We start from the raw sequence: 15,486 nt of genomic DNA, 5'->3' as shown, positions 1-15,486 counted from the left end.
TGAAAATTAAGCTTATGCTTCTATGATTGTGCTGATGCAGTCTTTCTTTAGTGTGATGCTAAAGAGCCCATTGGTGTGATGCCTTGGGTTTTCTAGGTGTGATATCTAGATCTATCCTTCTTTAACCCTTCCTCTACTTCCTACAAATCACTGTTCACGTCTACTGTTCATATTTACTGTTCACAACCCCCAAAACAGCCCTGTTATTTGTGTTTTTGCTCATACTCAGGCCTATTTCGAATCTGTCCTGCATCAACTTGGTATCAGAGCGAGAGTAGCATCATGTCTACACGATCCGGAAAGCCATTTAGGGGAAGATTAACTGATTACCAGCGTGACGAGATTCTGCTAAAGCTTGTGGAGCAGATAGATAATTTTAGTCTGCGCATCAATACTTTGGAAGGCCAAACAACTCAACCTAACGATGGTGAACAAGGCGAAAACTCTGGGAATAACAATACTAATGAAAATGGCGAAAATCAAGGCGAGCGCACGGAAGAGCAGCGTGTAGATCCGCTACAAAGGCAGCAATTAAGGGCTGGCCAAAATCAGGGAAGGCAGCAAAATTCCATGTCTGATTGGGCCCATGATTTATTGCAAAGGAACCAATATGAGACCTATGATTCAGCCGGAGATATCACTAAGAAGATTAAAATGGAGGTTCCAGATTTTGAAGGTAAGGTCAATCCTACTTTGTTTCATGATTGGCTTGCTTCTATTGAAGAGTACTTTGACTGGTACGATATGGCTGACGATCGGCGAGTGAGATTTGCTAAAATGAAGCTTGTTGGATTAGCAAAAATCTGGTGGATGGGTGTGGAAGGTGATATTCGAAGGTTGGGGCAGCCACCAATTAGTACTTGGCAGGAGATGAAAGCCAAGTTAAAGGAGAAATACATGCCATCAAATTACCATGAGAAGTTGTGTGAACAACTGATTGAATTAAAGCAAAACCGCATGACAGTGGCTGAATATATGCAGAAATTTGATGAGCTAAAGATGAGGAGTCAAATTATGGAAGATTCAAGTCAAGCTCTTGCTCGGTTTAAGGCTGGTTTGAGGCCCGACATAAGAAGGGAGTTGCTTCGCCAACCCTTGTACAGTCTCGAACATGCCTTCCAAGTTGCTTTGGATATGGAGGAGTATTTGAACTACCCAATTTCTAAAAAGTTTGTGTCTCAAGTTGGGGAAACCATAACTAAGGGGTACAATGATGCAAATCGTTTCCGGTCCAATGTTTCAAAGCAAACTTCTGTCAATACGGCTGACCCAAAAGGGAAGAATTATGCAGCTAACAAAGGAAACAGGAAGGAAACCAAGTGCTTTAAGTGTGGTGAATCTGGTCACATGGCATTTCAATGTCCAAAGAGGAGTTTACATATGGCAGTGGAGCAAGAAGCTGAATTCGATCAACAAAACAATGATGATAATGATGATTCCTTTGATGTTGGGGTACTAAATACAGATGACTTAGAAGATGAAGAGGTGGACAATTCTCTGATTTCTGTTGTCAGGCGTATCCTTGCAGCGCCAAAAAACTGAAAAGGAAGACTGGAGGCGTACTTCTATTTTTCAAATGCTGGTTCGCTGCGGAAACCAAGCTAGGAAGCTTATCATCGATGGTGGTAGTTCCATGAATGTTGTATCTGCAACCACGGTGGAGCGTCTTAAGCTTCCTGTTCAACCACATCCTCATCCATATAAGGTAGCTTGGATCGATAACACGTCCATTCCGGTAACTCAGCGCTGCCTAGTCTCTTTTTCGTATGGTTTTTATAATGATTCTATCTGGTGTGATGTAATTCCCATGAATGTCACACATATCCTTCTTGGAAGACCATGGCTTTATGATAGAGATGTGCAGCATTCTGGAAAAGAGAACACATATGCTTTCTCATTCAAGAACAAGGAGATTGTTTTGAAGCCAATGACTACAGCTGAAATGGAAAAATTCAAGGAAAAGAAGCCAAAGGATGTCACTGAAAATAAGCCAAAATCTCTCAATATTCTCACCAAGAAGTGTTTTCAAGCTGAGAGTATGGAACTGGGAGTTATATATGCCGTGGTGGTGAAAGAAGTGTCAGATTTAGCTGCTGAATCTGTCTCTGAATTGCCGACAGAAGTAGCCAAGTTGCTGTCCCATTTTTCTGATGTTGCCCCCAAAGAACTCCCAGATGAATTACCTCCCATGCGCAATGTCCAGCACGCAATAGATCTCATTCATGGATCACAATTGCCTAATCTTCCAGCCTATCGCATGAATCCACGGGAGCACGCAGAGCTTAAAAGGCAGGTAGATGAGCTACTATCTAAGGGGTTCATTCGTGAAAGTTTAAGTCCCTGTGCTGTTCCAGCTTTGCTTACACCCAAGAAGGATGGTAGTTGGCGCATGTGCATAGATAGTCGTGCTATAAACAAGATTACAATCAAATATCGATTCCCTATCCCGAGGCTTGATGATATGTTGGACATGTTGGCTGGGTCTTGTCTATTCTCAAAGATTGATCTGAAAAGTGGCTACCATCAGTTACGTATAAGGCCAGGAGATGAATGGAAGACAGCTTTCAAGACCAAGGATGGCCTCTACGAGTGGCTAGTCATGCCATTTGGTCTAACAAATGCCCCAAGTACATTCATGCGCTTTATGACACAGGTATTACAGCCTTTCATTGGTCACTTCCTGGTTGTTTATTTTGACGATATTCTAATCTATAGCAAGACCAAGGAGGAACATATCTTTCATCTTCAACAAGTTTTGAGGGTCCTCCGTCAAGAGAAGCTCTACATTAACTTAAAGAAGTGTTCTTTCATGAATCCAATGGTTGTATTTTTGGGTTTCATTGTGTCGTCTAAAGGAGTGGAAGTCGATCCAAGTAAAGTGAAAGCTATCCTAGAGTGGCCAATTCCAACCTCCTTGCATGAAGTTCGCAGCTTTCATGGGCTGGCGACTTTTTATCGTCGGTTTATCAAGAATTTCAGCACGGTAATGGCACCTATCACTAACTGTATGAAAGGGGGACTGTTTGTTTGGACAAAGGCAGCAGCAAAAGCTTTTGAAGACATAAAGAAGATGATGTCTGAGGCTCCTGTTCTACACCTTCCTGACTTCTCAAAGGTATTTGAGTTGGCGTGCGATGCTTCCAATGTTGGGATTGGGGGTGTGCTGAGTCAAGAAGGGCACCCAGTTGCCTATTTCAGCGAAAAACTCAATGAAACCAAGCAAAAGTATTCCACCTATGACAAGGAATTTTATGCAGTAATTCAAGCTCTTCGCCATTGGCGACACTATCTTCTTTATAAGGAGTTTGTGTTGTTTTCCGACCATGAAGCACTCAAGTACATCAACTGTCAAAAGAAGCTGAATCATCGACATGGTAAATGGGTTTCATTTCTGCAGGAGTATTCTTTTGTTATCAAACATAAAGCTGGCTCTGAGAACAAAGTTGCTGATGCTCTTAGCCGAGTGGTGTATGTTCTCTCTTCCATGACTCTACAGGTGGTGGGTTTTGACTTGCTCAAGAGAGATTATCCTTCTTGTAAGGATTTTAGCTCTATACATGCTCAGTTGCTGGCTGGACAGCAGGGAGGATATGGTGAGTTTTCTTTGCATGATGGCTTCCTCTTCAAGGGAACTCGTCTCTGCTTACCCAACACATCAATTCGTGAAGATATGATTTGGGAATTGCATTCCGGAGGAGTAGCAGGTCATTTTGGAAGAGATAAGACAATTGCAATGGCCGAGGATCGCTTTTATTGGCCAAAGCTGAAGCGAGATGTGGGCAAGGTTGTTTCACGATGCCGTACTTGCCAACTTTCGAAGGGAAGAAAGAAGAATACAGGTTTATACACTCCATTACCTGTGGCCCACGAACCTTGGCAAGATTTAAGTATGGACTTTGTCCTTGGATTACCAAAAACCCTTCGAAAGCACGATTCTATCCTTGTGGTTGTGGATCGCTTCTCCAAAATGGCACACTTTATTCCGTGTTCAAAGACATTGGATGCAGTCCACATAGCTAAGCTCTTCTTTCAAGAAGTTGTCAGACTTCATGGACTGCCAATGACCATTGTCTCTGACCGTGATTCAAAATTTATAAGCTACTTTTGGCGAACGCTATGGAAGTTGCTGAATACAAAGCTGAAATTTTCTTCGGCTTTTCATCCGCAAACTGATGGTCAAACGGAGGTTGTTAATCGCAGTTTGGGTAATCTACTTCGCTGCCTTGTTAGTGATCATGTTGGCAGCTGGGATCAGGTACTTCCTATGGCAGAATTTGCATACAACAGCTCTGTGAACAGATCTACAGGTCGCAACCCTTTCGAAATTGTCACAGGTTTGCTTCCGAGGAAACCAATCGATTTGGTTCCCCTACCTATTCAGGCTCGCCCAAGTGCTGAAGCTGAAGCTTTTAGTCAACATATCCGTGATATCCATGATGAAGTGCGACGAAAGATTGCCATCAGCAATGAGGGGTACAAACAACATGCTGATTTGCGGCGGAGGTTTGCTGAATTTGATGAGGGCGACATGGTCATGGTTCGAATCAAACCCGAACGGTATCCTAAAGGGGTATATAAGAAACTTCATTCGAAGAGTGCTGGACCATTTAAAGTTCTCAAAAAGATTAGCTCAAATGCTTATGTGCTTGAATTACCTGATGACATGAGCATAAGTAATGTATTCAATATTGAGGATCTCACTCGATATTCTGGGCATGCTAAGAGCAGTAACTGGGCTGACCCTGTGGCATCTCTCCCAGCACCCAAAATTTTTCAAGATGAAATCGAAGACGTGGTTGATCATCAAATTGTTTCAACTCAACATGGAGGTTATCAAAAGTATCTCATTAAGTGGAAGAAACGTTCACTGTCAGATTGCACTTGGATTACTGATGAGGAGTTTCGGCGCCTCAACCCTGACCTTTATGAAGAGTTCCATGCTTTTAACTCGACGGGGTCGAGTTCTTTCAAGCCGGGCAGAGTTGATGGAAAATGGCAGCAGCCAATTAAAGTCTATAAAAGGCGTGGATCCAACGGTTCTAAGGCCCAAGCCTTAATTTGGCATATGCTAGATGATGTGGGGCCTACTTGGGAGATTAACTAGATTTGGGATTTATTTAAAAGTGTCTTTTGAGTTTCTCAAGTCAAATGTCTTTAAATTTCTAGTCAAGGTCTTTGGGTTATTTAGTTGGTCAAAGAGTCTTCTAGAGTCTTTCACATGATTAATGCATTAAAGAGTCCTAGGGAGTCTAAGTTAGTCATGTCATTTAATTTGGAAAGTTTTAGAATCAAGATGAAGTGAGTATAAATTATATTGTAAGTCTTGTGGCAATTTATGAATGGAATGAATGAAAATTAAGCTTATGCTTCTATGATTGTGCTGATGCAGTCTTTCTTTAGTGTGATGCTAAAGAGCCCATTGGTGTGATGCCTTGGGTTTTCTAGGTGTGATATCTAGATCTATCCTTCTTTAACCCTTCCTCTACTTCCTACAAATCACTGTTCACGTCTACTGTTCATATTTACTGTTCACAACCCCCAAAACAGCCCTGTTATTTGTGTTTTTGCTCATACTCAGGCCTATTTCGAATCTGTCCTGCATCAACTTGGTATCAGAGCGAGAGTAGCATCATGTCTACACGATCCGGAAAGCCATTTAGGGGAAGATTAACTGATTACCAGCGTGACGAGATTCTGCTAAAGCTTGTGGAGCAGATAGATAATTTTAGTCTGCGCATCAATACTTTGGAAGGCCAAACAACTCAACCTAACGATGGTGAACAAGGCGAAAACTCTGGGAATAACAATACTAATGAAAATGGCGAAAATCAAGGCGAGCGCACGGAAGAGCAGCGTGTAGATCCGCTACAAAGGCAGCAATTAAGGGCTGGCCAAAATCAGGGAAGGCAGCAAAATTCCATGTCTGATTGGGCCCATGATTTATTGCAAAGGAACCAATATGAGACCTATGATTCAGCCGGAGATATCACTAAGAAGATTAAAATGGAGGTTCCAGATTTTGAAGGTAAGGTCAATCCTACTTTGTTTCATGATTGGCTTGCTTCTATTGAAGAGTACTTTGACTGGTACGATATGGCTGACGATCGGCGAGTGAGATTTGCTAAAATGAAGCTTGTTGGATTAGCAAAAATCTGGTGGATGGGTGTGGAAGGTGATATTCGAAGGTTGGGGCAGCCACCAATTAGTACTTGGCAGGAGATGAAAGCCAAGTTAAAGGAGAAATACATGCCATCAAATTACCATGAGAAGTTGTGTGAACAACTGATTGAATTAAAGCAAAACCGCATGACAGTGGCTGAATATATGCAGAAATTTGATGAGCTAAAGATGAGGAGTCAAATTATGGAAGATTCAAGTCAAGCTCTTGCTCGGTTTAAGGCTGGTTTGAGGCCCGACATAAGAAGGGAGTTGCTTCGCCAACCCTTGTACAGTCTCGAACATGCCTTCCAAGTTGCTTTGGATATGGAGGAGTATTTGAACTACCCAATTTCTAAAAAGTTTGTGTCTCAAGTTGGGGAAACCATAACTAAGGGGTACAATGATGCAAATCGTTTCCGGTCCAATGTTTCAAAGCAAACTTCTGTCAATACGGCTGACCCAAAAGGGAAGAATTATGCAGCTAACAAAGGAAACAGGAAGGAAACCAAGTGCTTTAAGTGTGGTGAATCTGGTCACATGGCATTTCAATGTCCAAAGAGGAGTTTACATATGGCAGTGGAGCAAGAAGCTGAATTCGATCAACAAAACAATGATGATAATGATGATTCCTTTGATGTTGGGGTACTAAATACAGATGACTTAGAAGATGAAGAGGTGGACAATTCTCTGATTTCTGTTGTCAGGCGTATCCTTGCAGCGCCAAAAAACTGAAAAGGAAGACTGGAGGCGTACTTCTATTTTTCAAATGCTGGTTCGCTGCGGAAACCAAGCTAGGAAGCTTATCATCGATGGTGGTAGTTCCATGAATGTTGTATCTGCAACCACGGTGGAGCGTCTTAAGCTTCCTGTTCAACCACATCCTCATCCATATAAGGTAGCTTGGATCGATAACACGTCCATTCCGGTAACTCAGCGCTGCCTAGTCTCTTTTTCGTATGGTTTTTATAATGATTCTATCTGGTGTGATGTAATTCCCATGAATGTCACACATATCCTTCTTGGAAGACCATGGCTTTATGATAGAGATGTGCAGCATTCTGGAAAAGAGAACACATATGCTTTCTCATTCAAGAACAAGGAGATTGTTTTGAAGCCAATGACTACAGCTGAAATGGAAAAATTCAAGGAAAAGAAGCCAAAGGATGTCACTGAAAATAAGCCAAAATCTCTCAATATTCTCACCAAGAAGTGTTTTCAAGCTGAGAGTATGGAACTGGGAGTTATATATGCCGTGGTGGTGAAAGAAGTGTCAGATTTAGCTGCTGAATCTGTCTCTGAATTGCCGACAGAAGTAGCCAAGTTGCTGTCCCATTTTTCTGATGTTGCCCCCAAAGAACTCCCAGATGAATTACCTCCCATGCGCAATGTCCAGCACGCAATAGATCTCATTCATGGATCACAATTGCCTAATCTTCCAGCCTATCGCATGAATCCACGGGAGCACGCAGAGCTTAAAAGGCAGGTAGATGAGCTACTATCTAAGGGGTTCATTCGTGAAAGTTTAAGTCCCTGTGCTGTTCCAGCTTTGCTTACACCCAAGAAGGATGGTAGTTGGCGCATGTGCATAGATAGTCGTGCTATAAACAAGATTACAATCAAATATCGATTCCCTATCCCGAGGCTTGATGATATGTTGGACATGTTGGCTGGGTCTTGTCTATTCTCAAAGATTGATCTGAAAAGTGGCTACCATCAGTTACGTATAAGGCCAGGAGATGAATGGAAGACAGCTTTCAAGACCAAGGATGGCCTCTACGAGTGGCTAGTCATGCCATTTGGTCTAACAAATGCCCCAAGTACATTCATGCGCTTTATGACACAGGTATTACAGCCTTTCATTGGTCACTTCCTGGTTGTTTATTTTGACGATATTCTAATCTATAGCAAGACCAAGGAGGAACATATCTTTCATCTTCAACAAGTTTTGAGGGTCCTCCGTCAAGAGAAGCTCTACATTAACTTAAAGAAGTGTTCTTTCATGAATCCAATGGTTGTATTTTTGGGTTTCATTGTGTCGTCTAAAGGAGTGGAAGTCGATCCAAGTAAAGTGAAAGCTATCCTAGAGTGGCCAATTCCAACCTCCTTGCATGAAGTTCGCAGCTTTCATGGGCTGGCGACTTTTTATCGTCGGTTTATCAAGAATTTCAGCACGGTAATGGCACCTATCACTAACTGTATGAAAGGGGGACTGTTTGTTTGGACAAAGGCAGCAGCAAAAGCTTTTGAAGACATAAAGAAGATGATGTCTGAGGCTCCTGTTCTACACCTTCCTGACTTCTCAAAGGTATTTGAGTTGGCGTGCGATGCTTCCAATGTTGGGATTGGGGGTGTGCTGAGTCAAGAAGGGCACCCAGTTGCCTATTTCAGCGAAAAACTCAATGAAACCAAGCAAAAGTATTCCACCTATGACAAGGAATTTTATGCAGTAATTCAAGCTCTTCGCCATTGGCGACACTATCTTCTTTATAAGGAGTTTGTGTTGTTTTCCGACCATGAAGCACTCAAGTACATCAACTGTCAAAAGAAGCTGAATCATCGACATGGTAAATGGGTTTCATTTCTGCAGGAGTATTCTTTTGTTATCAAACATAAAGCTGGCTCTGAGAACAAAGTTGCTGATGCTCTTAGCCGAGTGGTGTATGTTCTCTCTTCCATGACTCTACAGGTGGTGGGTTTTGACTTGCTCAAGAGAGATTATCCTTCTTGTAAGGATTTTAGCTCTATACATGCTCAGTTGCTGGCTGGACAGCAGGGAGGATATGGTGAGTTTTCTTTGCATGATGGCTTCCTCTTCAAGGGAACTCGTCTCTGCTTACCCAACACATCAATTCGTGAAGATATGATTTGGGAATTGCATTCCGGAGGAGTAGCAGGTCATTTTGGAAGAGATAAGACAATTGCAATGGCCGAGGATCGCTTTTATTGGCCAAAGCTGAAGCGAGATGTGGGCAAGGTTGTTTCACGATGCCGTACTTGCCAACTTTCGAAGGGAAGAAAGAAGAATACAGGTTTATACACTCCATTACCTGTGGCCCACGAACCTTGGCAAGATTTAAGTATGGACTTTGTCCTTGGATTACCAAAAACCCTTCGAAAGCACGATTCTATCCTTGTGGTTGTGGATCGCTTCTCCAAAATGGCACACTTTATTCCGTGTTCAAAGACATTGGATGCAGTCCACATAGCTAAGCTCTTCTTTCAAGAAGTTGTCAGACTTCATGGACTGCCAATGACCATTGTCTCTGACCGTGATTCAAAATTTATAAGCTACTTTTGGCGAACGCTATGGAAGTTGCTGAATACAAAGCTGAAATTTTCTTCGGCTTTTCATCCGCAAACTGATGGTCAAACGGAGGTTGTTAATCGCAGTTTGGGTAATCTACTTCGCTGCCTTGTTAGTGATCATGTTGGCAGCTGGGATCAGGTACTTCCTATGGCAGAATTTGCATACAACAGCTCTGTGAACAGATCTACAGGTCGCAGCCCTTTCGAAATTGTCACAGGTTTGCTTCCGAGGAAACCAATCGATTTGGTTCCCCTACCTATTCAGGCTCGCCCAAGTGCTGAAGCTGAAGCTTTTAGTCAACATATCCGTGATATCCATGATGAAGTGCGACGAAAGATTGCCATCAGCAATGAGGGGTACAAACAACATGCTGATTTGCGGCGGAGGTTTGCTGAATTTGATGAGGGCGACATGGTCATGGTTCGAATCAAACCCGAACGGTATCCTAAAGGGGTATATAAGAAACTTCATTCGAAGAGTGCTGGACCATTTAAAGTTCTCAAAAAGATTAGCTCAAATGCTTATGTGCTTGAATTACTTGATGACATGAGCATAAGTAATGTATTCAATATTGAGGATCTCACTCGATATTCTGGGCATGCTAAGAGCAGTAACTGGGCTGACCCTGTGGCATCTCTCCCAGCACCCAAAATTTTTCAAGATGAAATCGAAGACGTGGTTGATCATCAAATTGTTTCAACTCAACATGGAGGTTATCAAAAGTATCTCATTAAGTGGAAGAAACGTTCACTGTCAGATTGCACTTGGATTACTGATGAGGAGTTTCGGCGCCTCAACCCTGACCTTTATGAAGAGTTCCATGCTTTTAACTCGACGGGGTCGAGTTCTTTCAAGCCGGGCAGAGTTGATGGAAAATGGCAGCAGCCAATTAAAGTCTATAAAAGGCGTGGATCCAACGGTTCTAAGGCCCAAGCCTTAATTTGGCATATGCTAGATGATGTGGGGCCTACTTGGGAGATTAACTAGATTTGGGATTTATTTAAAAGTGTCTTTTGAGTTTCTCAAGTCAAATGTCTTTAAATTTCTAGTCAAGGTCTTTGGGTTATTTAGTTGGTCAAAGAGTCTTCTAGAGTCTTTCACATGATTAATGCATTAAAGAGTCCTAGGGAGTCTAAGTTAGTCATGTCATTTAATTTGGAAAGTTTTAGAATCAAGATGAAGTGAGTATAAATTATATTGTAAGTCTTGTGGCAATTTATGAATGGAATGAATGAAAATTAAGCTTATGCTTCTATGATTGTGCTGATGCAATCTTTCTTTAGTGTGATGCTAAAGAGCCCATTGGTGTGATGCCTTGGGTTTTCTAGGTGTGATATCTAGATCTATCCTTCTTTAACCCTTCCTCTACTTCCTACAAATCACTGTTCACGTCTACTGTTCATATTTACTGTTCACAACCCCCAAAACAGCCCTGTTATTTGTGTTTTTGCTCATACTCAGGCCTATTTCGAATCTGTCCTGCATCACATCCCCAATTCAATGCTTCAAATTTTTACAATATTCAAATCAAGTACCTAAAACCCATTACATGAAGGCCTATTTATAGGCATATCCTAGGAAACCCTAATTAAAAATACCAAAAACAAAAACAATAACAATAACAATAATAATTAAACAATTAAACCTAAAAAATAAACAAGTGCTATTTGCTCCAAATATTGTCCCACAACTTCAAATCACGAGAATTTGCCTATACATAAAACAAATTTTAACAAAAAGGAAAAAAAAAAAAAAAGAGTAGAAGTAAGCCTACCTACCTACTACCTCTCACATACCTTGTACGTGGGAGTCTTGTGTATTAGGTACGACTTTTTATTTGTTAGGGTGAATATGGCATTTTCAAGCATTACAAGATCAATAAATACATACCATTTTTTTTAAGCCTCAAATCTTTACAAGAATTCATAGAAACCTCCTCTCCAAAACTAGAGGTTAAGACTACATACATCTTACTCTCTCCAAACCCCACTTTAGTGAGAGCCTCATGCATTAGGTCGCCCTGTTTTATATCTTTACAATAATTCTGTTTTCTATAACTACAACTCAAATTTCCACCAAGAAGGGGGAGACTTAAAATACTATGTCCGAGAATGAGAGGTTGCTTAGAAATGTGGATCTACATAATTGCATATAAATTAGAAGTCCATTTCATAATGGCAACCTGTCATTAGTCTGTAGTATATATTGCAATGCAAAAACAGTTTCTCGGTCAACTTTTTTTTTCGTTTTCTTTTCTTTTTTTTTAAGTGATAAGACACTAAAAAAATATAGCTATGAACTGAATGAAAATTATTGAGATTGTTTTCGTAGCTCAAAGGTGTCACAATTTGATCTAGTTTTTTTTTTTCACCCCTTTTATCAGCTTTTGTTCAATCCTTTCTCCCAAAATTTTGCATTTCCCAATCACTTTACTATGAAGTTTGGTTAGCGAAGAGTTGATATTTCCTAAAGCAATAGTGTGGAGTAATCCACTATAACAGAAAATCTGAAGAAAAACAAAAAGAGAAGAAGCAAAATACCTGAAATGTCGGCAAAGAGTGGAGCGGATGAAAGTCAATCTCGTTGGATTCATCACATGCAATGGCTTAAATGGACCTTCAGCATCCCACCTAATTTTAAAATGAGAAAGGGATAACATTCAATATTCTACAAAGGCGCCACGTCAAATCAAAGTTAATTGGGGCAATAACAGGAATGGGTTTCTCATATTTGCCCAGCAAAATCTGAACTTTCTCCAATGGTTGATTGCGCCAGCAGGATAGTAGGATCCACGTAGGAATCAAAATCAACATTTTTAATTTCTAGCACACGTATGTTCAATTTCTCTAATGTTGTGAAAGTGACACATCCCATCTAATAATATATGAATAATAAAATAGATCACATGAACAAAGATTCAAAGAAATTGTCAAGCAGCTAGGTGGCACATTGATAATGGACGGACTTAGAAAAGTTTGATTCTTTATAGGATCATAAAAACCCATTTTCCAAAGATCTTCTCCTCCTCTTCAGGATTGACCATGGTACTAGGAAATGCAAGCCCAAAATGACTTTCGTTCCTGAAATTGAGTGAGAGATGCGAATATTTTTCTACTATAGGAATCCTGCCAAATATAGAAAAAAAAAAAACCCCTAAATTGATGGTGTAGATCAACAATTGTCCCGAAAGTTTAAGTGTTGGAATGTGTCCCACATCGCTTGGAGTTGCCCCATTTGTGCTAGTTATAAAACTCTAGTTTCTCTCTCCTTAATATATGGATTTTAAGGAGAAGTGTGGGTTAGGCTTTTTAATTTGGTATCAGAGCTTGATTAGACAAGTGCGCCATTTGTCCAACTTCTATACATTGTGGTCCAGGAGGGTGTGTTGGAATGTGTCCCATATCGCTTGGAGTTGCCCCATCTGTGCTGGTTATAAGACTCTAGTTTCTCTCTCCTTAATACATGGGTTTTAAGGAGAAGTGTGGGCTGGACTTTTCAATTTTATGTTGTTAGAAAATAGGCCCAATTCTCAATTTAGGCTTCGAAATGCTCCACCTTAGGGAAATGAAATGTTGAAAATGAAATATATAAGGCTCTCCAACATTGCAACTATTGTCACTCCAATTCTGAAGCTCTTTTTTCACAAACAAAATCATTTTAATATATGATTAAATTCTCATCAAGTTCTAGATCTTCTTTATCCTATCTTATTAGGAGGAGCTTATCTATTAGGATATTCAAGTAGAATAATCAACTTAGGCTTAGCATTTTTTTTTTTATCAATAACAAAACAAGAATATTATTAAAACAGGAAATAAAAGGCATAAAAGAAAACCGAGGACAATGTATACTCCGAAGATAAAGAGGAAAGCAAAATTACAACCAACAAACAACCCTCCAACCCCTATTGATAAGAAACAAAGGAATTCCTTTTAAAGGAGCCAAAAACGACATCCAAAAGGAAGTAAAATAACACAATCTATCGCATAATAAACCCCCCACATCATCTGATTTATCTTAAAAAATTCTTGCATTTCTCACAAACAATAACACCCACAACATTGCACAAATTACACATTGGGCCTAAGAAGCACAACACAAACACATAAATGGATACAAACACAGACACTGGACTCGATGATTTTAAAAAAAAAATGAGGACACAAATGGTGAGGACACGGACAATGTGGGGACATGGCAATAAAACATATATTTTATTTATTTTTATTTGTTATGTAAATTAATATCACGTCCACAAATAATCAAAATTAGCAAAAACTGACACTAATTCAATATGACAAAAGAAAACCATTAAATTTAAATAATTAATAAAACATCCATAAAAAAGCCAAAAAAGGAATAATCTTTCAACAGGGGAAAAAAAATTAGTTGGCGTAGTCCCGAAAAGCAAATTAATTAAATAAAAGGACACACTAGGTGTCATGCCGTGTCCCGAGTCCCCAATGTGTCTATGCTTCATAGATGTGGGGGGTGGTTGTTTCTAATTAATATTTTTATTTATTATTAATTTATTTTTGTGGGTACCTAATTTTTCTTATCTATCTTGTTGTTTCTCAACTATCTAAGACATCTATAGATGGATAAATTTCATTTCTCAATTTTCTCCTGATTATCTCTAGTAAATCCCCTTTATCTCTACAAATTAGTTGGATACATGGTGTATATATCTACCTCACCAACCCACTTTTTTGTTTTTTGTTTTTTTTTAAAACGGTTACAAATTTTTTTCTTCCCCTTCACCTTGTCTCTTTCAAATTGTATGTCTATTTGATATTGGCATTCCATATGTAATCCATCATTAAAGCCATGCAGTTAAGCTTTCAAAATGTATACAACACTCTATTATTATTCAACCATTGATTTTCTAGAATTACATTGAGAACATGAATTTGTTTTCGGTTTTGTTTTTTAGTGTTGGGTAACTCTAGGTTCATGAGATTCGTTTTACTATACAAAAAAGGACTTAAAAGGTCGTTGTACCTCGGGAAAGAAACATCAGTCAACCCAGTGCAAAACGGGTGTAGACTTTCCAAGGAGAGGGAGGACACACATGGCTCGATCACCTTACAGGCTATTCTAAACTTTTATATGTTAACATTTTGGTCAATAATTATTGTTATAGTGTATAATCTATCAGAAATTCCTACTACATTTCCAACATACAACACCAACACAGCTAAATTAACTTATGATCACATATAAACATACACAATACATAACCATTGGTTTGCAATAATCACTGTCAAATGCAATTAATGCTCTTAAAGAAAATGTAACCAGATTTAAACAACAAATAGAAATCAAAACAACACTGACCATGTTTCAGCAATGGCGGCAAACTTAGCGAGTTCAGCTTCGTTCAGAGACGACGACAATGAATTTGAACCCCTATTCACAGTCTTCTTACCAACTGTGGTCACACCATCGATTGGAGGCTTTTTGGGGATTGAGGGATCGATTTGAACCGTTTGTGTAACATCCGAGTAAGGTCTCGCATGTAGGGCTTGACAAGCTGTGACAGTCAAGCGCTTGAGCGGAAAATTAGGGTTAGGGTTTGGTAGTAGAAGACGAATGTTTCTCAGAAGCTTTGAAGCCATTGTTGAAGACTCTGGAAGAGGAGCGGCGATGGGGAGAAGGTATATGGACTTGGCATTTCTTGGGCCTGACCTCAGAGGGCGTCGTGACATTATGGGCCCAAAGCTTCTCAGCTGGACCCAAATTTCCAACCGGGCTGTGCGTATAGGCCCAAAACCCTGCTTCGGGTAATTACTCCTGTTATAAGTCCTACAGGTGTTTGCGTAAATCAAAAAGTTCTATTAATTTATTGCTGAAAGTTGGTTATGTCAAAATCTTTGTTAAAAAAACATTTTTTTTTAATGATTTTTCAAATCTGTCGCTAAAAAATGACAAGTAGTAATAACGAATTTTTAACTGTGGTTAAAAATTAATAATTAATGACACTTTCTACGAAAACCCTGCTTAAAAAAAATAAAATTTTG

General features: G+C 39.8%; 1 protein-coding gene across 1 annotated transcript in view; it reads right to left on the bottom strand.

Annotated features, from left to right (window-relative positions):
• COQ3 (coenzyme Q 3) overlaps nucleotides 1-15,228 on the bottom strand; it is a 28,072-nt gene extending 12,844 nt beyond the window's left edge. The window contains exons 1-2 of the mRNA XM_028217363.2: nucleotides 14,804-15,228; nucleotides 12,007-12,096 (exon numbers count right to left, since the gene is read on the bottom strand). Coding sequence (XP_028073164.2) covers nucleotides 12,007-12,096; nucleotides 14,804-15,174 — 461 coding nt within the window. The 5' untranslated portion in view covers nucleotides 15,175-15,228. The remainder of the gene's footprint in view (nucleotides 1-12,006; nucleotides 12,097-14,803) is intronic.
• Nucleotides 15,229-15,486: the final 258 nt, after the last annotated feature.

The sequence above is a fragment of the Camellia sinensis genome, chromosome 8, assembly GCF_055761805.1.
Source record: "Camellia sinensis isolate YWXY chromosome 8, ASM5576180v1, whole genome shotgun sequence".
NCBI classification, from domain to species: Eukaryota; Viridiplantae; Streptophyta; class Magnoliopsida; order Ericales; family Theaceae; genus Camellia; species Camellia sinensis.
Note: the sequence above shows the minus strand (reverse complement) of the source record. Positions and strands in the feature narration are given on the sequence as shown.